The sequence below is a fragment of the Dipodomys merriami genome, unplaced genomic scaffold, assembly GCF_024711535.1.
Source record: "Dipodomys merriami isolate MVZ:Mamm:240054 unplaced genomic scaffold, mDipMer1.0.p SCAF_4, whole genome shotgun sequence".
NCBI lineage: Eukaryota > Metazoa > Chordata > Mammalia > Rodentia > Heteromyidae > Dipodomys > Dipodomys merriami.
Genome location: NW_027205603.1, coordinates 12161362 through 12187376, shown reverse-complemented (window position 1 = coordinate 12187376; position 26015 = coordinate 12161362). Strand labels below are relative to the sequence as shown.

General features: G+C 46.1%; 1 protein-coding gene across 1 annotated transcript; it reads right to left on the bottom strand.

Moving 5' to 3' along the window:
- Window positions 1–8042: 8042 nt before the first annotated feature.
- Window positions 8043–25228, bottom strand: Asb13 (ankyrin repeat and SOCS box containing 13). The gene is made up of 6 exons (XM_069990547.1): window positions 25135–25228; window positions 18079–18266; window positions 16451–16601; window positions 15256–15390; window positions 9989–10180; window positions 8043–9379 (listed from the first exon to the last, which is right to left on the bottom strand). The coding sequence occupies exons 1-6, from the start codon at window positions 25175–25177 to the stop codon at window positions 9252–9254; spliced, it is 837 nt and encodes a 278-aa protein (XP_069846648.1). The 5' UTR covers window positions 25178–25228; the 3' UTR covers window positions 8043–9251.
- Window positions 25229–26015: the final 787 nt, after the last annotated feature.

The following is a 26015-nucleotide window of genomic DNA, read 5'->3' as shown; positions in this document are numbered from 1 at the left end:
ATAAGGAAATGGAAAGACTGGCAAAAATATATATTAAGCAAAGTAATCCAGACCCAAAGAAACAGGCTGCATGATTTCCCTCATTTGTTGTAACAAAATTGTGCCTATGCATCTAGAAATAAGCACACTGGATGGTAAAAGACAAAAAAATACATTTGGATATAATACACTATACTGCACTCTAGACATTTACATTGAGACCAAAGGAAGATATTCTTAGGATCACAAAGGCTCAATAGCTATGTGTATATAATCATATAAAATTATGTTAATCAAAATGAACTCCAAGAAATGGAAACTAGAGGATTTCTTATTTTTTTACTTTTTGCTTCTTTTTCTCCTTGCTGTTTTCATTCTGTACCTTTAGTCTTGTACATGAGTTTATCTGTCTTAGGAAGGATAAGGGGAGTTCAGAAAGGGCTAAACAAAGAGTGAACAAATGCAGCAGTGATACTCACTAGACATTACTGTTAAAATGGACTACACATTTTGTGGGAGAAGCTGGGGCAGGTGGGGAAAACTAGGAGAAAACAAGGGAAGAGGTGAGACTGTTCAAAAAGAGATGTACTCTTACCTGACATATGTAACTGTAACCACTCTGTACATCACCTTTACAATAATAATAAAAGAAGAAGAGGGTGGAGGATGGAGAGGATGGGGAGGAAGAGGGGGGAAAGGAAGGAAAGGAAAAGAAAGGAAAAGAAAAGAAAGGAAAGGAAAGAAGGGGAGAAGGAAGGTAGATAGGCAGGCAGGCAGGTAGATATTAGATATTTGATGGTGAAATGAAGAATGAGTGTGGAGGAGAGGGAAGGAAGGTCAAAGGAAAAGGAGGGGAGGAAGGTGAGAGGAGAAAGAAATGCTTACACTTACGTTCTGTCCCTGGCTGGAAGTCTGGGACTTTTTGCAGCACCATTCCTCACAAGGGTGAGGAGAGAGCTGCAGGGACTCAGTTCTGAGGTTTGGGAAAAGACACGTGAAACAGCAACATCTGGGCTTTGAGGAACAACCCTGCCTTCTCATAAAACCCTTTTGCATGATGGGCCATCGCCATGGATTATCAGGAGGTATCACAGAAACTGCTCCTCTAAATCTTTGTGTGAACAGGATAGATAATCTGGTGGCCATCATACATACACATACATACACATACACATACATCATGCATCATGCTCTGAAGCCTGGGGCCCCTCGCCCCACAGCTCTCCTGCAGCTTCCAACAGTCACTGCTATGAGTGCAAGAGCACAGTGTTAGGTAAATTGGCAGCCAAGGAAAGAGAGCAGCACATGGTATTCAGGAATAGAAAGGACCGAACCACAGCCAGGTCAGACTTATCAAGGCCAGGGGTGGAAGAAGCTGTAGACACACAGGATTCAGTGTGCCTCCAAGGGTGTTGTTACCTAGGAGACACAGGTACTGGGTGGAGACTTAACCAAGAAGAGGGAGGAGTCTGCTCCACCTTCCCAGGGTGGACCTTACACACAGAATATGCTCTTTCCTGCCTATTTCTTTTCTTCTGACCTTGAAACCTATTTATGATGCAAAAGGAATTGTTGAGGTAAGGGATTTTTTTTAAAAGATTGGAAAGTCTGACTCATCTTTTAGCAAATTTGGACTTTGAGTGTTGTATTCTCTTCTAAAAAGTTAGTGATGGAACCAAGTTAGTGACCAGAAACAAGTAACTATGGCATTTATAGACTGATTTTCTGCAATGTGCCTGAGCAGATTTTCCTCTTGTATGGAATTCACTCTGTTCTGGTTGTTATTGAGATTAATGAGTGATTTAAACACACACCACACACACACACACACACACACACACACACACACACACACACACACACACAGCTTTTATCCCTTCTTACACAGAAATAGTATAAACATCTCTGGTTTAAGAAAACTAAGACTTCTGAATTTTCCCTCCAAAGACTCAGTTCAGAACCATGCATTGGACATTGGACATTCCACATGTGTCTATTAAGTAGTACATGAATAGATCAATAATAGACAGGTCATAAAGAGATAGAATGATAATGGTTGAATGGGTGGATGGACGGATGATTGACATATAGAGATGATTGGTACATGGTTAGATAGGCAGGCAGGCAGGTAGGTAGATATTCGATAATTGATGGTGATAAAAGACAGACAAACAGATAGATGAGGGAGAGATAAAGAGAAATAGTGACAGAAAAATAATACAAATAGTCATTATCTTTGTCTTATAGAAACCTGCCACCACCATGTTAACAGCTTTGGCTGATTAGGAGCTGGATTCATACTCAGCCTCTATCTCCCCAAGCACTATGTGAAATAATGCGGACTCTGAGTAGCACTATGTGAAATAACACTGGCTCTGTGAATAGCACTATGTGAAATAACACTGCTTTCCTCAGAGGGTCCTCGTGGAAAATGCCACTAGGCCAAGTCAATATTCTGATTCTCTAAGGGGACATGTTTGGACCAAAAGAACTCTTTGATAGAATAATATATAGTAAAAGTCCCTGGAATATTTCTAAGAGGAAGACAAACTGTCCCTACTCAGCTACTTATTTGGAAGTAGTGGCTTCAGGATGTATAAGGCCCTATCTGCAGGTGGTATATAGAAATTTTTCTGTCTGTTTTTTTTTCTCTACTTCTTAGTCTTGTGGTGTGTGTGTGTGTGTGTGTGTGTGTGTGTGTGTGTGTGTGTGTGTGTGTGTGTGTGTGTATGTGTGTGTAAAATGGAAGCAGCTCCCTTTTTTTTTTTCTTCTGGTCGTAGGACTTGAACTCTGGGCCTGGGTGCTGTTCCTCAGCTCTTCAGCTTAAGGCTAGCCCTCTACCACTCCAGCCACAGCACCACTTCTGGTTTTCTGAGTAGTTTATTGGAGAAAAGAATCTCATGGACTTTCTTGCTCAGGATGGCTTTAAACCATGATCCTCAGATCTCAGCCTCCTGAGTAGCTAGGATTACAGGCCTGAACCACTGGCACCTGGCCAGCTCCCTTTTTTTTTGCATGAAGCTACTGCAGGGCAAAATTTGACAAAGAGCCTGGAAGTATAAAATACATAAAAGAAACCCACCTCCAGGTGGCTTGTCTGTACATCCATATGATAAAGATTTATCAAACAGCACTGGGCTCTCCCACTCATCAATCACTTCCTTCAGCACCTGGAACATCAGGAAGAAAATAATGACTTCCACCTGGTCTGAGGTAACCAGTGTTTGGTTGTCTATGGGCACAAAGTATATATAATTACAATGTTCAGTTACCAAGGATCAAATGCTTGGCTAACACTAGAAGTCTAAGAAGGGACGGCAGAAAGAAACACAGTAAGATCCCTGAGAGCTAAAATCTGCAAAACACCTTTCTAGGGACTCAGACTTAAGAAATCTAGGTAGGAGCGATTTCTCCACACAGCAGAGTAGAATTCACAATAGAAAATGGGTCTCTTCTGTGAGCTAACACTCTAAATCCTGTAAGAGTACAAGAGGGTTCCTTAAAACATGATACTTCAAGGACCATGAACCAAACTGAGCCAAGAAAGGAAAATGAAAGAGGATAGCACAGAGGACAATGGAGTAGTGGATTAAAACAGTGGTTTTTCATTCTGTAGTTCCTCCCAACATGCCCCCCTCCCTCTGGCTCTACCAGCACCTCCTGGAACCTACTAGAAATGCAGATTCTTGAGTCTCACTTGAAAGTTAACTAGAAATTCTGGGGATAAAATCCAGCATTCTACATTTTTGACAAGCACTCCTTATTACTCTGATGCATGCTACAAATTTAAAAACAAAAACAAAAACCAGGCACCAGTGTCTCATGCCTATAATCCTAGCTATACAGGGGGCTGAGATCTGAGGATTGCAGTTTGAAGCCAGCCTGGGCAGAAAGAAAAGTCCCCATGAGACGTTTTTTTCTTTTTTGTACTTTTTTTTTTAATTATAAAAATACTGTACAGGGGGGTGGGGGGAGCGGGGAGGATTGGGCAGGGGGAGGGGTGGGGGGAGGATGGGAAGGGATGGGAAGGTGAAACAAAGGAGGAGGCTACAATGCTTGATAAGAAATGTACTCATTATCTTGCCCATGTAATTGTAACCCCTCTGTACAATATTTTCACAATAAAAAAAAATACTGTACAGAGGGTTACAGTTACATGAGCAAGGTAATGAGTACATTTCCTATGGAGTACTGCCTCCCCCTCCCATCCCTTGTTTCTCCCCTACCATCCCTTCCCTCCCACCTCCACAACTCCCCCCTCCCATGGACTCTTATCTCCAATTAACCACTCAAAAACAGGAAGAGTTGCTGTGGTTCAAAGTGGTAGAGTGCTAGCCTTAAGCAAAAGAGCTCAGGGACAACACCCAGGCCCTGAGTTTAAGCCCCACAACCAAATGACAACAAAAAACAAAACAAAACAAAAACCCGGAGCTGGTCACTGGTGGCTCACATCTGTAATCCTCGCTACTCTGGAGGCTGAGGTCTAAGGATCACAGTTCAAAGCCAACCCCAGGCAGGAAAGTCTATGAGACTCTTACCTCCAATTAATCAACCAGAAAACCAGAAGTGACATAATAGCTCAAAGAGCACTAGTCTTGAGCAGAAAAACTCAGGGACAGCACCCAGAACCTGAGTTCAAGCCCCATGACTGACAAAAATTTTAAAAAGTACTGGATTAGATTAGATGGCTTTGGAAAGTTTTATGTCCATTCTGAAATTCTCCACTGGTAAATCAAAGAGTATGACTTACATTAGGTCTATTTGACCCGGATCTTCTTAATGCATTCTCTCAAGGTAGCTGGGGTAAGGCAGTCTCTGCAGCCTCCTTTAGAAGGCTACTAATCCTGCCCAGAACTCTTCCCCTACTGACCTCATCTCTCCTTAAGACTTCATCTACTCGTACTGTCATACTGGGAAAAAGGATCTAAGCCTACGAAATCAGACCATGATCGTTATCTAACCTTCAAGTCATCAGATAATATTGGTTCTTATGCCTGCCTAGGCCTGTGGGTCTGATTATAAATTCCCCCAGGTCCAGATCTGTTTTCATACCCATTAGTACCCAGCAGAGAATCTAAGACAGAAAAGCTGGTAACAATGAAAAACAAAATATGAGGAGGGATGGATAGGCAAGTGGGCCAAGGAATGAGTAAAGACTGCGTCTTTCCTTGCCCGGTTCTCTGTCCGTAACACATCAGAATGAGCTTCAGTATTTGGGTCAACATATGAAGCAGTGGGGATTGTCTTTCTTGATTACCTATCATTCAGGCCAAATAACTAAACTAGCATCCTGGCCCAGAGATTAGGAGTAAATTCTCCTCTGCTTTAAAATCTGGGTTCACAAAACCCACACACCTGGAGAGCAGTTGCTGGGAAGTAAATGTGCTTTAAATCAGATGGGATAGGAAGGAGGGAGAGGGGGAAGGGGAAGGGGAAGAAAAAGGAAGAGAGAGGGAGGGGGAGGAAGAGACCATGAATCTATTCAGTTTGGAAGTAATAAGCTTATAAATATTTCAAAGATACCCATTTAAATTGGACCAACTTCAGACATATTTTTATTCAAATTCTGAGAGATCGCGAGTTTCATGCCGGCAATGGAACCTAGGCATCAATGCCATCTGGTACACGGTGGAGGAAAAATGGCACAGATTCCCGGGTCTGGAAATATTTGCCAGGTTATCCAAGGGAGAACAGGCCCGCCCAGAGGGCATAGGCACAAACCACAGCCTCCCAGGACTTTTGTGGTGCTGCTTTGGTCTGTGGGGTAGCTCAGCTGCTTGCAATCTGAGCAAGCTGAGGGGCTTTGTTCTCAGAGGCAGTTTTAGTTCATTTTCATGAATGAAAGAACTCTACTGCTTAGAGGAAAATGGTGTTGTCCTTGGGAAGCAAGCATGAGCAATCTTCCTGACAAAGTCAGTCATCCAAGGAGGAAGCAGACCTGCAAAAACAAATCTTTTTGCCCTAAATGACTTGCAAGTTCTCTGCAGATCTAGATGTTGGAGGTAAGAGCACAGGTGTATCTCTATGGTTTGAGACAAGATGCCATTTCCTCCCCCAAGGGACTATCAGGAAGGAACCTAGTGATGGACAGCTACTGCCAGGATCTCCCTGGAATCCCTTCCTATCTCCTTCATCACTTCCTACTTCCTAGCTACAGAGGACAAGTAGCACTTGGGACCAGAGTGGCCAGGCAGAAAGCCCAGCACAGGGTGGAGACAGCTGATGCAGCTGCAAGATGGTACCTATTTTAGAGGCACTGTGTTTTGATTCCTCCAAAGGGATTAAAGCTGGAGTCTAGCCAGTCATACCCATAAGGCTCATCCACAACTCGGCTAGAGGAGCCATGCCAGAGCAGATGAGGTTCAATCAAGGCATTTTATCTAGCACTTTCCTTCAGTGGAGGTGAAGGTAGTGTCATGAACCAGAGAATAATCTAGGGCCTTTTTTTCTTTTCGGTCAGTTATGGGGCCTGAACTCAAAGCGTGGGTGCTGTCCCTGAGCCTGTTTATGGTCAAGGCTAGTTGCTCTACCACTCAGGCACTTCCGGCTTTTGAGTGGTTAATTGGAGATAAAAGCCTCACGGGGACTTTTCTGCCCCAGCTGGCTTCAAACCACAATTCTCAGATCTCAGCCTCAAGAGTAGCTAAGATTTCAGGCATGAGCCACCAGCACCCAGCTTAATCTAGGGCTTTTTTGTTGTTGTTGTTTTGGTTAGTGGTGGAGCTTTAACTCTGGGAGCTTGAACTCTGGGCCTGGGCATTGTCCCTCAGCTCTTCAGCTCAAGGCTAGCACTCTACCACTTGAGCCACAGCACCACTTCTGGCTTTTTCTATTTATGTGGTGCTGAGTAATGGAACCCAGGGCCTCATGCATACAAAACAAGCCCTCTACCACTGAGCAACCTTCCCAGCCCCAATCTAGGGCTTTTAAGGTCTAGTTTATCTAAGAAAAGTAGACCCCCCCCCCAAAAGGCACCAACACTCAAAGGATGAAAAGAATTTTTAAGAATTCATTTTGACAATGCTCTTACAATGCTTTCTCCATTGTTGCTCCTCTCTGAATTAAATTTTCATGAAAAATGAAATACTGAAATATGTGTATAATACTTGTTTCCTTTGCCTGTTTCTTTCTTCTCCCTCTTCTTTTTTCTCCTCTTCTTCCCTCTCTTCCTCCTTCTGATAATGTAGCCCAAGCTGCCTCCATTTCATGATCCTCCTGCTTCAGTCTCCTAAGTACCCAGGTATTAGCTTTTTCTTTTTTCTTTTGGTCAGTTGTGGGGCCTGGACTCTGGGCCTGGGCGCTGTCCCTCAGCTCTTCATCTCAAGGCAAGCGCTCTAGCTCTTGAGCCACAGCACCACTTCTGGCTTTTTCTGCTTATGTGGTGCTGAGGAATCAAACCCAGGGCCTCATGCATGCAAGGCAAGCACTCTACCACGGAGCCTCCTTCACAGCCCTAGCTTTTTCTTAATGGTTGACAAAAAGATCTTTTTATATCTTGATTATCAGTTACTTTTTGTATGTGTTGCAAAGGCCTTCTCCAACACTGTAAACTGTGTTGCAAAGGCCTTCTCCAACACTGTAAACTGTTTCAAAAACATAAACTGGGAAGTGTTCTGATAATACTTCTGAAAGACATGGTACCAGGCCAACACAGAGAGAACAGTTTACATAGGTGTAAGGTCTACAACCATCAACAAATCCAGACAACAGGGAACCACATAACTTTTTGAGGAATACATTATACTTTCTAAAAGATCCTTTAATCACCTAGCTTCAGTCTCATGACAATCTATGAATTTGTGGAAACTCATTTCCTCACTTGAAGTGAAAAGTTGGTCAAGATCTTTTTAATGGTCTCTGTCTGACCTGTTATGTCAGTTTTGCAACTGTACCAATCCAGGCCCAAAGGATCAAAGAAGCCTGTCTATCATCACAGCCCTGCCTCAGAACAGAGAAAGACCTAAAATGTTCCTCATCTGGTATCTTGAAAGGAAGTTACTTCTCTACCAGAGTCTGCTCCAGTGTTTCTGATCTTAATAAAAGGGTCACGTAAACACAAGGATGAGCTTCATTCAACAATTTTTATTGAGTATTAAGGTTGTGGGACCTGATTCTTAGAGATATATTGGATAGAGATGTCAGATTTCATTGTTAGAGTCAAGTTGCTATTACTAAAATGAACGAGGCAGACCAATGCTTTTTAAAAATATTATTATTACATGCAAGAACATTCTTTTTATTTTCAGAGTTTAGATCTAAGATTACATTGGAAAGGGAGTGAATCTTCTTCCCAGTAGAAGATGACTAATTATGCAAAATCCTCTAACTCCTTGCTGTATATATGTTTTTAAATTAAGATACAGGATACTAGGCAAAGCCAATATGAATACAAGACTTGTTATTATATTTCACCTTGTGGCCTGCAAGGAGAAAGAACAGTTTTATGACTACAAGAAGACACTGCAAAACATTTTCTCATTCTGCCTTTTCCTGGCTGATGTATCTCATTCTGGTTCAGGTCAAAGCCCTGAACCAATACCTTACATGATAAATATTCTTAACAATCTGAAAAATGAGTGAAGAACTGAATGTTAATGCCCAATGGGTACTCCTAACCACTTCTACTAGTTTTATAGCTTCAAGGAATTAGAAGGAGGGGGGAAAAAAGGGATGGTGAAGAATTTAACAGATGAAAAGCAAGTTCTAAAGAGTCTTCTAATAGCCCTTTACATTGGAAATGACTACACACTCATTGACAAATCTTAGTATTACAGTATGGACATATATCCTACATAACTTTGTATGCAAGCTAATACTGGAAAAACACTTCTAGCAGCGGTGATACAAAGCCTGAGCTTTCCTCGGTATGACCTGTATAAAGCCCCTGAGTGATGGTCCACCTGAGCACAGGTAGGCCTTAGAAAGTGCTGACTGGTACCTCAGAAAGGGTGCCTAGATAGCAGAATGTCCACAGCGTGGCCATTCCAGGCCACACATGACTGGGACCTCGTATTTCTGCAGCATGACACCCAAACATACAAAACTCAACCACCGTGCCCCTCAGTCTCCAGCCCGGCTCCTTGATATCTGTCCTGACTATTCCTTAGAGGGAAGTCAGTGAAAAGCAGAAAATTGAGGGGTTACGCCTATGCTGGAGTGACAGCATCAGTTCCAGAAAAATAGCACAGGGTCACATCCACAACCGTGACCCAGGACACCGGCCTCCTGAGGCTAGGTGAGTGATCAGTCTGCCCGGCCCTCTTCCTACAGCTCAGTTGTAGGAAAGGTAGTCGATGAGCCGGGGAGGGATGTTTAACTTGGCGATTTTCTCCAGCCCTCGAACTCCAGTTGCCTTCCTCAAGGTCACTCTGCAGAGCTGAGATAAAGTCAGAGGTGTCTCTAGAAGAAGGGAATCAAAGAGTAAGGGAAGTTAGTTTTAGGCAGGAGCAAGCTGATGGATGTGAGGGTGCAAGTGGAAAAAGATTCCCTTTACCCTGCAGTTAGCATGGGACCAGGAGGAGACCTCTGAAAGGTCAACAGAAGGAGGAAGGAAGAGCAGGAAACAGAATTCTTGTAATGTCCATGGAAATTTAATTTTGTGGCTTTTATGGCTTTTAAATGGTGGGATTTGTTTTGTTTTTGTTTTATGAGCCAGAGAAACTCATCTAGGATGGGGAGAATCATTTGTCAGACATTCAGCCAAACAAGGCACAAGTGGAAAGTCTGTACTAGAGCGGGTGGTAGTGGCTGCTGCCTGCTACTCCAAGCATGAGGTCTCCTTGGCTCTGTGATGTTGAAGCTGAAGCCACAGGGATCCCAAGAAGAGCCCTTCACTTATACAAAAGAGCTCCTACCCACAACATCCTTCAGTGGCAAAATATCGGAGCTGAGGCTTAAACACTAAGCCATCACAGGGAGTTCCAGAAAAATGAGCAAGCTGGGGGGGGGGGGGCTGAGCCTGGCGGCCTGGCGGACACAGGACCATGTACACAAAGGAGTCCAACTCACTTTCATAGTACTCAAAGCACTTGGCTGGGGCACTGCTGCTCCATGTGTAGTCGGATGGTTTCTTCCCCCTGTTGTCGCGGGCGTAGATGTTGCCTCCAAACTCAATGAGCATCTCAATGAGGTCAACGTTCTTCACCTTGGCTGCATGATGAAGGGCAGTCTCATGAAGTTTGGCTGCATTCACATTGGCTCCTGAAGGTCCAAGTAGAGAACATGTATCACCAACAACAGAACTTGGGGAGCCAGGACAAAAACTGGCTTGGACTTGAGCAGTGTACTAAAATCACATGTACAAGGACCTGATGCATCTTTTCTCCATTCCCTGGAGCTTGGCTCTCCTTAGGTTTTCCAACAGGCCTGTGACCCAAGCCCAACAGTGCAAAATCATTACTTCTATAAAAATCCATTTGTGAAGCCAGGCACTGCTGGCTCATGCCAATAATCTAGCTACTCAGGAGGCTGAGATCTGAGAATCATGGTTTGAAGCCAGCCGGGGCAAGAAAGTCCATGAGGCTCTTATCTCCAATTAACTACTAAAAAGCCAGAAGTGGAGCTGTGGCTCAAGTGGTAGAGTGCTAGCCGTGAGCAAAAGAAGCTCAGGGACAGCACCCAGGCCCTGAGTTCAAGCCCCAGTACTGGTGTATGTGTATGTGTGTGAGTGCACACACATGCACACACACACAATCCATTTGTAAATAAATAGGAATAATCTATTGCTTCTCACTACTTCTCTGTGGGTTTGAAATGTTACACAATTTTTTTGGGGGGGATCCGGTCGTGGGGCCTGAACTCTGGGCCTGGGCACTGTCCCTCAGCTCTTCAGCTCAAGGCTAGTGCTCTACCACTTGAGCCATAGCACCACTTCCAGCTTTTTTTCTTTTTGCTTATGTGGTGCTGAGGAATCGAACCCAGGGCCTCATGAATGCAAGGCAAGTGCTCTGAGCCACCTTCCCAGCCCTGTTACACAATTTTTTTAAAAAAAAGTAATTCTAAGGAAAAGAAGAAGCTAATCTAGTTCATCATCCAAGGACTCCTGAAAGTAAAGTACTTAGCCATCAAGTTATACATAGAGCTACCAGCTTCAACAAGACCTTGTAAAAGGCTATACTATACATTTCCAGCTCTCCCTCAGCAATGTACAATCTGGCAATGTGGAGTAGGGATATTGGCAAGGAGTAAATAGACCTCAGCTCTAGGACTGGCCTTAATGTGTCCAACGTGCTTTCTCTACTTTAGTAACTGGTTTAAATAATCAAGAGTTGAATGCATCAGAAATTCACAGAGTTTTAGCCCGAGGGGATCTGTTCAGCTTTGGACATGGGATCAAGTTTGGGTCAGTAGAACGTTACGGTAGGTATGTTGGAGGCATTTGGGAAGAACAAGTAAATGTTTGGATTATTTATTTATTTAGTGTCAATACCACTGCTTGAACTCATGGCCTTGGAGCACCTCTCTCGGATTTTTCACTCACAACTGGTACTCTCCCACTTGAACCACACCTCCCTTTCTGGCTTTTTGCTGGTTAATTAGAGCTAGGGTCTTAGGGATTTGTCTGTCTGGACTAGCTTCAAACCAAGATCCTCCTGAGTAGCTAGGATTATAGGCATAAGCCATTAGCACCCAGTGAAGTGTTTGGATTTTTGGGGGGTCCAAAACTGGGATTCAAACTTGTTATCTGATACTTCTCACTCACTGGCTGGTGCTCTACCGCCTGAGCCATGTCTACAATCCCAAGTGTCTGGATTTTAAGTCTGAATCTGCTATAACCACTGACCACTGCCCTAGAGAATAGTTAACATGGAGTGAATCACAATTGCAAAATTCAAAAGCATAGAGGGTTCTGTGACATTGTTGAGTCATGAGGTTGGCTACTGAGCTTCCCAGCTTTGTTACCTGAACTTGCAAATGTTCTCCATTGTTTTCCCCAATTGGACCTGGTTTCTGCATTACAGTCAGCCTTCCAAGTCCCTGAGTGCTGTATTCATAGATTCAACTAATTGAGGATCAAAAATATTTGGGGAAAAAAAAGACTGCCTCCATCCTAAATATGTACAACTCTTCTACCTTAGAGAGCTCTCTGTATTGTCTTTTTTTTTTTTTTTTGGTCAGTCATGGGGTTTGAACTCAGGACCTGGGCACTGTCACTGAGCTTTTTCACTCAAGGCTAATACTCTACCACTTTGAGCCATAGTGCCACTTCTCGTTTTCTGGTGGTTAATTGGAGATAAGAATCTCACACTTTCTTGCTCAGGCTGGCTTTGAACTATGATCCTCCATTCTCAGCCTCCTGAGTAGCTAGGATTACAGGCATGAACCACTAGTGCCTTTTCAAACTTGACCAGACAATGACTGGATTCAAATGCTCCTTTCTCCTAAATGACACCTATCCCTATCAGAACTCCTTCTCTCTAAGTAGGTATTGTGAACCCTGTCTGTTCTCGACAACAATAGTCATTCATATTTGTTAAGCGCCAATAATATTAGGTCTTATGGATGCTTTATTAAAGGTATCCCCAGGAGCCCTGCAACATAGATTTTATATTCTTTATAGAGAACCTGAGCTCTTTCCCACCTCTTTCCCAGCTCTTTCCCAGCTCTCTTCTCTTTCCCAGCTCTTTCCCAGCTCTTTCCCAGGTCTCTTTCCCAGGTCTTTCCCAGGCCTTTCCCAGCCGCATGGAGGGCCAACATGGCCTGGTCCCAGCAGGTCTACTGAATAAACCTACCGCTTACCTGAATACCACATGCATGGTGTGGTTCTTACTCGGCAACCTCTTTTTAAAAACCTAATATAAATGGTGCCGAAACCCAGGAAGGGCTTAAAGTCAGGATAGGTGAGATTCCTCTCCGTTTTTTTTTCTTTTTCTTTTCTTTTTTTTTTTTTCTCTCTTTTCCCTCTTTTCCCTCTTTTGCTCTGAGGAATACCCATAGTTCTGACGGCCTTTTGTGAACCCATCTGTCTGCTACGGACACAGCATATCAATACCATTGCTGGCCTTCACATCTACGTCCACACCACTTCTTTACTCTGGTGAGTGAAACTACTCTCTACAGTTCTCTGTTGCTCAGTCTCTGTTCAGATGTGACGCCACGCCAGAAAGCTCCTACGGCCTTTAGCTGAAAGGCCGGTCACCTCTGAAGCCGAGGACGCTTGGGGCTTGGCCATTTCTCTATAGAGGGCTCTGGGGGAAGTCGGGACACCGCTTCTGCCTGGTCAGCTCTCCTTCACTCACCAGACTGACTCTCCTACACAATTCTCAGATGTAGACAGTTTCTGCCACTGCAATGGTAAATGGTCAGAAGTCTGTTTACTTTCAGGTTCTCTTTGCTCTCTCTCTGCCATTCATGTCCAACTTTCCCAATCTCTCCTATTATCTTTTCTACAACATTTTGGCTTGTGCCCTGAAGAATGCAAAGCAGGCTGGGTCCCGGGGACCCCCCCTCTAGGTTCCCTCTCAAAGGCTAGCCAATGTAGGCTTGATCTATTTGTTCAGGGTTTCTTTGCATTTTTTCAGAAATTCGCCATCTTGAGTTCGCCATCTTGACCACATGGTGGGTTAAGGGTTTGGCCCCATCTAACCCTTAACCTTCCACCAAGTTTACTACTCCATCAATCTATTCTAAGGTGCCTTGCTAACAAGTTGCTCTTTTCACAGGCCCTGGTAACTGATGCCCAACCATCTGATGTGCTTTGTTAGCAAAGATGTCTACACATGTCAAAATTTTAGGTTTTGAGTTTTGTCTTTTTTGTTTTGTGTTGTGTATTCTACTACTGACTACGTGGTTCTAAAATACTGGGCCTATCTGTGCTAAAATCCTCATCACATCTAATGAGTTTTGTCATTTCAGAATATTTGTTGGCAATTCTTGATAAGGACCAGGTAAACTCTACTTATTCTACTTGATCTCCTTGCTGCTTTAATTGGAAATAACAAAGGGCTTTTGTGGCAAAGATTGCAGCTCAAAGCCAGCTCGGGCTGAAAAATCCCTAAGACTCCATCTCCCAACTAACCTGCAAAGAGCCAGCCTGGAAGCATGGCTCAAGACTCTTATCTCTAACCAGCAAACACTGCAAGTGGTACTGTAACTCAAAGTGGTAGAGTGCTAGCCTTGAGCAGAAGTGTTCAGGGATAGTGCCCAGGCCTTGAGTTCAAACCTCCTTGAATACCAGCTGGGACAAGCCATCCCAGCAATGAGCACCTAGACTCAGCCAGTCTGGGGAACAAGGGAACATGGAGAGGAGTAAGAGGAGATGATGTCACATCAGCCACTTTGTGCCTGCCCTTTCAAAATTAACCAGAGCTGGGAGGTCAATAGAAGTAAGAAGCCTGCCAATGTCTATACCTGTCTACCTATTAACTGAACAGGAATTTATATTCTTGCCTTTGTCACCTGACTTCTCCTCTACCTAGTCGCCAGATGTCAGAAGTAGCTAGGGACATTTCTACCAACATTTTCAGCCCCAAGTCCTTCCTCTTGCCATTTCTTTGCTCTCTAGTATTTTTTTTCCAGCCCCTCAATGCCTCATGAGACTTCTCCAGACTTCATCTAAGGACTCACGCCACCAAGGGACAGCGGCTGCTCGCTGCCTTCTCTGGGAGTGGACCAAATTCCAGCCTTTTACCCCTAATGTCAACGCCCCTTGTCAGCAGGAAGTAGCCAGAGAATCCGCGCCCTATTTCATGATTATTAAAAGGCTGGAATGTAAGGTCCGCTCCTGGATGATGAGCAGACTCCACCCTCTTCACCGCAAGGTCTCCACCCAGTACCTGCATTACCTAGGCAACTGGCACACCTAGAAGAGGTCACATCTGCATCTACTGAGGTCACATCTGAATTTGATGTGGCCACACCTTTCTCCGCCCATACCCTAGATAAGGTCTAGCCCAGGCCCAGCTCTCTCTCCCAGCTCTCTTCTCTTTCCCAGCTCTTTCCCAACTCTTTCCCAGATCTCTTCTCTTTCCCAGCTCTCTTTCCTAGCTCTCTCTCTTTCCCGGCTCTCTCTCTTTCCCACGTCTTTCCCAGGCCTTTCCCAGCTGCGTGGAGGGCCAACATGGCCTGGCTGGCACCTTACCTAAAAAAAAAAAAAGTGAGAACCTGAGGCCAAGGTCTGTCTTCCTGGTAAGTGGGAGAGACTGCTTTGAACCATCTGTCTCTCCTGGCCAGCTGCTTGCCAGATATAGCATAGGTAAGACATTCACACAGATAAATACCAATACAGGGAAGCAACCCACACAGGTAAACGACAGCTCAGGTAAACCACCACGCACCTGCATTAAGCAGCACTTTGACACAGTCTAGATGCTCCCGGGCGCAGGCCACGTGCAGAGGGGTCCCAAAATGGCAATCGTGTGCTTCCAGATTGGCCCCAACATCAATAAGAAGCCTCACACATTCAGAACTCCCTTAAAATAAATGGAAAAGAATGGGAACATTCATGAATCTGCTCACTGAAAACGATACGCATGGCAAACGGCAGCTGGGACTCACTGCCTGTGCTCAGGTACAAGAAACAGAAGGGGAATTGATGACAATGTCCCAATCTAGGGAGCGGTTTACAACCCTATACAGCTCTGGGGAAGGCTGGAGATGCTGTCCTTTCCTGAGGACTGTGCAGGCTTCCGGCCCACCTGACAGTGGGGAATAGGTCATATCCACCCTCTTGCTGAGAATCAAAGATTTGGGACCCCACCTGGGAACACCTAGGGAAGGAACACTGGAGTCCTTCCTCTCTGAGGTGGCCCTTGCTCCATGTCTTGGCTCCTCTGTCAAAAGTCAGTTGGCTGCCGGGCGCCAGTGGCTCACACCTGTAATCCTAACTACTCAGGAGGCTGAGATCTGAGGATCGAGATTCAAAGTCAGCCTGGGCAGGAACGTCCATGAGACTCTTATCTCCAATTAACCACCAGAAGGCTGGAAGTGGTGCTGTGGCTCCAGTGGTAGAGTGCTATCCTTGAGCTGAAGAGTTCAGGGCCAGCCCCCAGGCCCAGAGTTCAAGACCCATGACCGACAAAGGGAGGTGAGTTTATTCTGGGTCTTTTGTGCTATTTCGTTGGAACTTGAGTCATTTTTACTGCTTCCCAATTTTTGTACTTCTGTGCAAGCCAAATACCTCCCCAAAATCTTTTTTTTTCTTCTTTTTGTTGGTTGTGGGGCTTGAACTCAGGGTCTGGGAGCTATCCTGAAGCTTTTTGGTTCAAAGCTAGTGCTCTACCACTTCGAGCCACAGCATCACTTCTGGTTTGTTAGGTAGTTCACTGGAGATAAGAGTCTCATGAACTTTCTTGCCCAGGCTGATTTTGAAACATGATCCTCAGATCTCCAGCCTCCTGAGTAGCTAGGATTCTAGGCATGAGCTACCAGCGCCCATATCTTTTAAATGAATCCTTTCCATGCCAACATCCCCCTCTGGGCTCTGTATGCTTGGCATTTATATCATTTCAATGGTCCCTAACATCAACTCACCACTCATGCAGGCCTCGTGCAATGGGGATGCTGTGTACAGAGGAGGGTTGACCTTTGCCCCATAGGACAGCAACAGCTTCACACACTCAATGCTGCCTGAAGCACAGGCATCACAGAGAGGAGTACTGCCATCAATGTTGCGGGCATCCACCTCAAGGAAAAGAAACAAATGATAAAGGACAGGCTAAAGCCCATGTACCTCTCTCTCATCTTCATAGATTCATCTTTGCAAAGACAACTTGGTACAAGCACAAGTTTGCTCTTATGTACTAAGGCACCATGCCAGGCAAGGGAGTTCAAAGAGAAAGATATACAGGTTGGAGGTTGGGGTGGGGGCAGTGACAATCATGATCCTAAGAATGGAAGTCTCCAATTTGATGTTCTTTTCTCCCTAGAAGGTCAAACTTAGCCTCACTTGCCACCACCTCCAACAACTACTGAGCATAGAGCACGAAGGAGAACCTGGGGTTGCAAGCCGGGAAGAGGGTATAAAGATGGGTTTTAATTCAAGCCTCAGCTTAAAAGAAGCACCCAAGGCTGCCTTAACATGCCTCATCTAGAATGAAAATCATAGGGCAGAAAAAGGAGATCCCCTGGATTGGCAAGTTCCACTCTGAAATTGTCCAAGATCAGCCACTGTGTGTGTGGGTACATGCTGGAACTTGTTCCACTGCTAGCTTCAGGAAAGAGTGGGTAGTATACCACTTTTACCTCTTCCCCACACAAGAACTCTGAGACCAGAGCTGCATTCCTCGTAAGACACTCTGTGTGGCAGGGCATCAATGGCTCAGGCCTATCATCCCAGCTACTTGGAAGGCTGAATCTGAGGATTGCGTTTCAAAACCAGCCTGAGTAGAAAAGTCTATGAAACAATTTTCAATTAACCAGCAAAATGCTCAAAGTAGAGGTATGGGTCAAGCCAATTAAGAGTGCCCTGAAAGCCAGGCACTTCTGGCTCATGCCTGTAATCCTAGCTACTTAGGAGTCTGAGATCTGAGGATTGTGCTTCAAAACCAACCAGGGCAGGAAAGTCTGCGAGACTCCAATCTCCAATTAACCCCCAGAAAATCAAAAGTGGAGTCGTGCCTCAAAGTGGTAGAGCACTAGCCTTGAGTAAAAGATCTCAAGGACAGTGCCCAGGCACTGAGTTCAAGTCTGACAACTGACCAAAAAAATACGTTACCCAGGGTGTGCTGGTTGGCTCTGAGCAGCCTGGTAGTAGGCCTGCTAGAAATTGCTGGCAACTTAAAACTAGCCCTGGTATGCTAGGGAAAGAACCAAAGTCAGAATTTTTAAAATGTTGTTCCTTGCTGTCTGCCCCGCCTCCAGAAACCTGGTTTTGCCAGAACCCCACTTAGCCATCCTAGAATCTGGAACCCTGCTCTTTGAGCCTCAACAACAGCGATTCGGCATTCACCCAGCTTCCCTCCCAGAGAGCCTGTGCCTGGCGTGTGGCTGGCCTGCCTGTCTCTGCATACTATAGGCCGGGTCACACTGCCACCACTATGTTAAAGTTGCCCCATCCATGAGCCCTTCCTGGCCCATTTCTCTTTCCTACCTCTAGAGGTCTCCCTATCCACTTCCGCAGCTGCCAGCCAAGCTAGGAGATGGTCCCCAGGGTCACTCACCTGAGCACCAGCCGCCAGCAGCAGCTGGACGCACCGCGCCTGGCCCTGCAGACTGGCCGCGTGCAGGGGGGTGATGGAGTCCACCGTGACCTGGTTAACGCAGGCGCCGCTCTCAATCAGCTGCTGTAGCTGCAGGCTCTCACCCCTCTGGGCAGCCTCATGCACTGGGGTACGCTCCACCCAGAAACCTAGAGAGGAAACCATTGTCTGCTAAGACACTGTCTCTTCCACCCAGGTCCAATGAACATGTGTAAGACTTCAGAGCCCCTGAATGACACTCAAGGCACCAGCTGTGTTTGTGTAATTGGTCCCAACACACTTATTAAAAACCCACTAGCAATCCCTAGTGCCCAGAGGGTGGAGTCCAAACTTCTCACTGGGTATGTAAGGAAACTGCTCACATCCAGGATTCCATCTCTCACCACTGTCCACACAGAGGCTGGGTGGGCTCTGCAGGTACACCTGTAGCTAGCTCATCACTGACCCCTGCAGTTCTACACACACACACCTCTGACTGCTGTACAGTCTCAAGAAGTTTGCCACTCCTAGGTAAAGAATAATAACCTGTCAGGAGCTAATAGCTCATGCCTGTAATCCTAGCTTCTCAGGAGGCTGAGGTCTGAGGATCACAGTTCAAAGCCAGCCCAGGCAGGAAAGTGTAAGACTCTTATCTCCAATTAACCACCAGAAAACCAGAAGTGGAGCTGTAGCTCAAAGTGGTAGAGTGCTAGCCTTGGGCACAAAAGCTGAGGGACAGTGCCCAAGCCCTGAGTTCAAGCCCCAGGACCAACAAAAACCAACAACAAAACAGTAACTTATGTATAATTGAGAAGGCTAAATATCACTTCAAGGTGGGTGACTTTAAATCTATCCATGAAGAGTGAGTGCACTCTCACCGTCATTTTGTAGTCTGACTGGCCAGGCCTGAATACAGGTTGTTTTCATCCCTTGTTCTTGGACCCCAGTTGCTAACCAGATGTTTTCCCTCCCCAATTCTAGTGCTCACTGCCTCCCTGATAGCATGCCCTCTGGAAAGCGCAGATGGTGTACTGTTCTAGTAAGTTCCTCTGGGACCAGAGTTTTGCCCCTAAATCCTTGCCACATAATTAGGCTACTGTCTCCAGCACCATCCCCTTTCCCCCAATGCAACTCAATAACAAGCTGGTCAAGTGGGACCAGCTGAACATCCCCCAGCCATTCTTCAGGATAAACTCTGCATGTAAGGCACCCAGCACACCGTGACACCATACTGACATCAATATGATCACAGACCATCACCTGGTCTCATTCCTCAATGCTCTGTAGGCATTGTTCCTTCCCAGGCCTAGAATACCCCTCCCCAAGCCCCCAGCCCTATCTCCCCCCACCCCCCCCCACAAGTGAGTCAACTGTGAGTTAAATCATCCTCAACCAAGACTGCGTGGAATGTCTGCTCTTTCAGGAAGCCTCCAATTATGCCGTCTACCCACCCATGCCCTTTCTTAAACCCTATCTCTACCAATGGCTGATCTGTATTCTTCTCAGCCTTTCTGCTAAGGTAATCACCTGGGATCCTCCATCTTCAGTATCGATCTGACACACAGGGATCTGAATGAATAAGTAAGCAACTTCTGCTTACCAGACTGAAGTTCCTAACCCGGAAGCTGGCTCTGTCCTTGCCCTGACTGAACTCATTTTTCAGCCTCTTACAAGTCTACCTAGTCCTAGACAGTGACCTGAAAGGCCAGACAAGGCTATGACCACACAGTCTGGACACACCCACTAAAAGGAAAATAGGTGCTATAACAAAAGCCAAGGCCGCAGCCCTGCATAGCAATGCGTTTGGTGATTGGTGGTTCAGTACTAGCAGCTCTGACTCTAGTCCGTTCTTGCCTCTTCCAAACTTGCGTGCTTTCATGTGTTTATTTGCTACTTGTATGCCTGAATAAGAGATGGCAAAGCAAAACTTTAGCCTCAGAATGAGAAGGCTTCCTGAACATCAACTACATGTCTACTGCTAACTAACTGCTGAGGTCACCACAAGAAGGAATGACAGGTAACTGCAAACCCTCATACCAGTCCTTTGCTCACAGGACCTTATAAGCGCAGTATCTAAACCAGCATGGATCTTTCTTGCTCACTGCTCCCACAGCCCTCTCGGCCTTTTGTGTCTCCTTCCAGACCACATCTGAAGACCAGGCCCAGACTAGGACTGACTCGAGCCTGAAAAGCCTTAGTGTGAGTTCTCAGCATAGATCTCAGCATCAGTCTTTCCTGAGGGAATTGATGTACACGGTAGACCAGCCTCAAAAAGTCACTCAGCTCATGAGTTCAGATCCAGTCTCTGTCACCTACAAACAGCTCTGCCATTTTAATCAATCCATCCACACAAAATTCCAGTCTCCTAACCTGTAAAATGAGAAGACTAAATGAACTAATGCCTGCATACTGTTTTATATAGTGCCTTGCCAATTCCAAGTAGTAACTGACAGATGCTGTAACTATTACAAGATTATTACTAACACTATTAGGTAGGCCCAGTATTGTGGCTTGAACTCAGGGCCTTATACTTTTGTTTGGCTATTTCACTCAAGGCCAGTACTGATACTTGGAGTCGCACCTTCACATCCAGCTTTTTGCTGATTTTGGAGATCAGAGTCTCTCGGATTTGTCTGCCCAGGCTGGCTTCAAACTGTGATCTCTAGATCTCAGCCTCCTGAGTAGTTAGGATTAATTATAGGCATGAGCCACCAGTGCCCAGCTACTATTAGTATTTCTATGAGTCCTATTTGGAGCTCCTGAGCCAGATCTTTGTTCTGTAACAAGCTCCCTCCTCCCCCTCCCCATACACACATACTGTACTCTAGTCCTAGTAGCTAGATCCTCTCCCCACTTTCCCCCAACTCCCTCATGAGTTCACCTACTCATTTCCTGGGCCTCTGAGACAGAACCTACATTCTTTGTATTTGGTGTGCCTGAGCCAGCCCCACACAGCCCACTGCTATATCACCAGGAATTCTGCTAGATAGGCAGCCTTGATGTATTGATATCAAGAAGGGCAACAAATCGATTTCCTCTTTTTTTTTTTTAATCTCCAGAGTTCTAGTTCACCAGCATCCCACTTAGTCATTCCAGGGGCAGAGTCCTGCTCTTTGAGCCCTAGTAGTGGTTGTTCAGCTCAGACCTGGCTGACCTCCCAGAGAGCCAGGAGAATGGAGCTGGCCAGCCCAGGCCATGCCCACTGAAAAACAGAGCAAACCCTCCTGAAACCACTATAGCAACGAGTATTTTCAAATCCACCAAGAACAAAGCTGATCCAGCAGTGTGGCTTTGAACCAGGGCCAAAGATCCATGATGCACTCCTAAATATCAGAGAGCCGGGGAGTCTTTCTTTCTTTCTTTTTCTTTCTTTCTTTTTTTCTTTCTTGCACTCCTAAATATCAGAAGGCTGGGGAGTCTGTCTTTCTCTTTCTTTCTTCCTTTCTTCCTTCCTTCGGTCCTTTCTTTCTTTCTTTCTTCCTTCCTTTCTTTTGAGTAAGTCATTAAAGGGAATTTGGGATAAGTCCTCCCTGAAGATGTCATCTGAGGACTGAAAGCAATCTCCAGGCTCTAAAATAAGCTCTTTCCCAAAAGCACCCCAATAAACACTCTTGGAATGATAGAGCTAGCCCTCAACATGCACCACCAATAAATGTAAGTTCAGGAAGAAGGTCAGCCATATTTGTCAGAAAAAGAACTATGAACAACCATGAACAGGAGTGGGAAGCTGAGGGTTTTTCTGAGGGTTCTCAAAAGGCTCACCTTTCTCTCTCATGGAAAAGCTCAGAGTCCTAAGTGACTTATCCCCCCCACCCCCCTCAGAATGCTAACAATGAATGGTAGAGCTGCAAAAGACCTTAGAAATCCATTACAATTGCTGGCTGGACCTACCAGGCATCCAGCTCCCTCCTCAGGAGGCTTGGCTGGAAGGATCACAATCTGAGGTTGACCCCAGGCAAAAATGCCAGACTTTATCCAAAAAACAACTAAGGCAAAAACAGCCAGCGAGTGTGAGTGGCTCAAAAGGAAGAAAACCTGTCTAGCAACAGAGACCCTGAGGTCCAAATCCCAGGACAGCCCATAGAAGAAAAAGAAATTCTTTATAATTGATACTCTCAGAAAAGGACAGTAAAAATAGATCATTCCTTTGTCCCCCATCTGTTTCCTGAACTTCATGATGATGAAATTAGCAGTTGCCTGAATTCCCAACACACACACACATACACACACACACATGTGTGTGTGTGTTTATTTTTATTTTTAGGAACACCTAATAGTTTGGTTTTCTTCCTTTAAAGATTTTTCAACCATGTCTTTTTAACTTTTTTTTTTGAAAGCCCCCAAAATATTCTGTTCAGTAAACTTGGGGCCAAATGACACATGGTGGTTTAAAATACATTGAATGGAAGTAAAAACTTAAAATGTTTGCTTTCCCTTAAGGGACAAACCAGACAAAACCTGGTATGAGTGGGGAAAAAGGAAAATGAAACAAAATTTGAAAACAAAAGACAAAGAGAAAAGAAGTTACAAATAATCTCCTAAGAAGTGGAGAAAACTAAGAATAGATTCTGTTGCCTTAAGGATGGGGGTGGGGGGGTTCTTTCAATAGTGGGCTTGTTAAATCCAATAAAGAGCCTTACTCTCTTACCATACCTCCCCAGTCCTCATCCAGTATCTGTTACACCTTCCCATGGCTCTAACCACCCCAGGAGGCATGTTCTCCTCCATCGCAAGCTCCAACCACAGAGCACAGTGAGCCTGGACTTTGCCTCAGAATGATAGGTCCTTTCTTTTCCCTCTTTCTCTTTTAATTTTATTAGCATAATTAGTTGTACAAGGTTGGGGGTGGGGGGTGTTCCATTCTGACAGTTCCACGCATTAAACAACAATGTATCCTGATAAATGTCCTTCCTTCCTTCCTTCCTTCCTGTTTTATAAGACAGGGCATCCTTCTCAGCTGGCCTTGAATTCTCCATCCTTCTGCCCCATCCTGCTAAGTGCTGGAATTACAAGCATGAATCACTACATCTGGCTTGTTTTCTCCAGTTCTGATGAGAACTTTAGGGACCTATTTCATTTTAAATCCCAATGCCTCAGTTTTCTTATGATATGAGGTAGCATCTCTCATGGCCATTTGATGGAGAAAATAAGATAACGTTTTGCCTATAAAAGTGATCAGCATTTATAACTTACTGTTTACTTTGATTCTGTTCTTAGACCTAAGACTTTTCTGGTTTGTGAACAATGTCTTTTTGAATTCTTACTTTAGGATAAGTTTCCCACTGTAAGTATCGCTCTACCCTTTAAAAGATGCCCTGGGGTACTGCCTTATTTTGGATTCCCCCCCCCCCCACACACACACACAGAAGTAAAGGAATGACAGAGTTGAGGACATTTCCATTTAGAAATGGGAATCTTCTTAGTCCCTTCCCCCAAAGACCTCATCAAATGAAGAGTAAGGAGAGAATAAATTCATGTAAATAAAACAAAAACCAAGAGAGTATAGAGACAAAGTTCTGCAAGTTCAAGAATACGTGGGGAGCCAGAGAAGACATATGACTCTCCTTAAATTCTATGTACTGAGTAAAAAGCTCCTAAGATTCTGCAATGCCTCTCTGAGGCATTCTACGTCACAAAAATAGGAGAGATCAATCAGAACGTTAAAATGAGTGAAGCATCCACTTCCACTAATAGAATTATTGTTGAACACCGTTAGGCTTGGAAATGTCAGCAGAACATACTTTTAAAAGAAGCGTATTGAATTTTTAAAAATGGCAATGTCAAAAACATCCACAAGCCCCTAAAGTTGTGCATCCATTAGTTTAGAACCTGCTTTATGTCTCCAGATAGTTCTCGAGCAAACTATGAAGAAAATACACTCAAAACTTATGTCATGCTATTGAACTCTACCTGAGCAAAATAAAATGGGTGCCTCCTCGGGTTTCACAGGTTAGCTATTCATGGCATGTTCTCTTGCAGCGATCACACACAGATCACACCGTCAGGGTCAAAGTCCGTGCCGCCCGCGGTGGAAGGCCAAGGAAGACTTATTAAATGCCTTTGATCATTTGCAGGTGGTGTGCAAAATCATCTGAAATCTATCTGCCACGTTCTGACGGCCATTGCTCCCTTTAACTAAGCCCCTAACTTAGGTCTTTCATTTGTATTCGCATGTGACACACACACACACACACACACACACACACACACACACACCTTCAGTTCCTAGCTTTCTGGATACTAAGCCCCTAACTTAGGTCTTTCATTTGTATTCGCATGTGACACACACACACACACACACACACACACACACACACACACACACACACACACACACACACACACACACACACACACCTTCAGTTCCTAGCTTTCTGGGTACTTTTGCAGTTCAATTCATTTTGTCTTATTAACCACGGAAAGAGTGTCGGTTTATCCTCGGATCCACTGTGTTTGTGGGCTGCCCAAAAGCCAAGGGAGACGGCCTTGTAAGCTGAGAGGACGTGGGGGGGGGGGCACGGGAAGGGGGTTCTGGGGATCGCAGCCGGCGCGATGCACCCAGCGACCTCCTGCCCGCCCTCCCCTCACCCCAGGGCCATCGAGTGTGCCCCGGTGTCCTCACTCCAGGGCGGACTCCGGGGCCACCTCCGTGGGATTGCGGGTGACTTGCACACCGGCTGACCTGACAGCAGCAGGCACCCCGGGAGACGTGCGGGGACTGCCCGGCCCTCGCGCCCGGCGGACTGGGCACGCGCCCCGCATCTCCCGCAGGGTGCGCGGCGCCCGCTCGGATGGCTCCGTCGCGCCAACCCCCCGCGCGTGGGGCGTCACTCGGATGACCGAGCCCGCCGGCCGGCCGGGGCGCGAGCCGCTGGGGACGGGGCTCGGGACCCCGGGGTCGCCGCCCATCCACCCACCCAACCGCCCCAGGGCACCGACCAGCCGCGAGCTCGGGGACCCAAGCCACCCGAGGAGCTGCGTGCGTCCCCGGGAGCCGCCGGGCCCCGGCCCCGCTCCCTCCGCCGGCCTCGCACGTACCCACGTCGCCCAAGAAGTAACCGTCCGCCGCGCGGGGCTCCATGCGGGTCGCCGGCCGGCTCTCGGCGACTCCGGGTGCAGGGACCTGAGCGGCGACGCGGCCCGGCCGAGCCGCCCCTGGGCGGGGCCGGCCCGGAGGTGGCGCGCGCCGGGAGTTGTAGTTCCCGCCGTCCAGGGGGGGGCGGGGGCCGGGCAGCGGCCAGCTCCGGGCGCTCCCCCTCCGTCCCCGCTTCGCCTCCGCAGTCAGTGTGCGTGTATGCGGTATGCGTGTAAACGTGTTGCTCGTGCGCGAATGTTGATAGTTGCAGATCGTGTATGCAGGTGCCAAGCACGGCTCCCTGTGAGCAAAAACAAACATCCGTGTGCAAAACGTGCTTGGGGCGCAAAGGGGTGTCCAGATGCACAATGTCCTGCCAACCCACTCCCCTGCTTTGCGCTGACCACGCTCGGGAGAGGCATCCAGGGCTCTTTATTACTTAACTATGAAGAAGGGCTTTCCGGCGTTCACAACAGCCGTTTCTTCCCCTTCTTTGACAATCATCAGGCTTTTAAAATCTGGACCATCTGCCCATAATACCTATCCTGAGCGCAATCTTTTCCTATGTGGGGAACACTTAGATCCGAACTATAGCTGTCAGTGAGATATATAGGCTGTAGTGGAGTGATTCTATCTTGAAAGGCACAAGAAGTCCTGATATTTGAGGTATTAATAACGTGTCATTACAAACTGGAGCACTAGCAGTCACGCATGCAGCGATAAGCACTGCAGTTATCCCCTGTAAGCTGGGCTCTGGCAGGCCATCGCTAACTACTTAGAAGGCTCAGATCTGGGGAGACCTGTTGGAAGGATCTTGGTTCCAAGTCGGTCCAGGCAGAAAAGC

Coding starts and splice junctions, on each gene's coding strand:
- Asb13 (XM_069990547.1), bottom strand. CDS start 25,177: ATGGAGCCCCGCGCGGCGGACGGTTACTTCTTGGGCGACGTGG. Junction 15,391..16,450: donor GCACGAGGCCTGCATGAGTG/GTGAGTTGATGT, acceptor ATTTATTTTAAG/GGAGTTCTGAATGTGTGAGG. Junction 9,380..9,988: donor GTGCTTTGAGTACTATGAAA/GTGAGTTGGACT, acceptor CCCTTCTTCTAG/AGACACCTCTGACTTTATCT.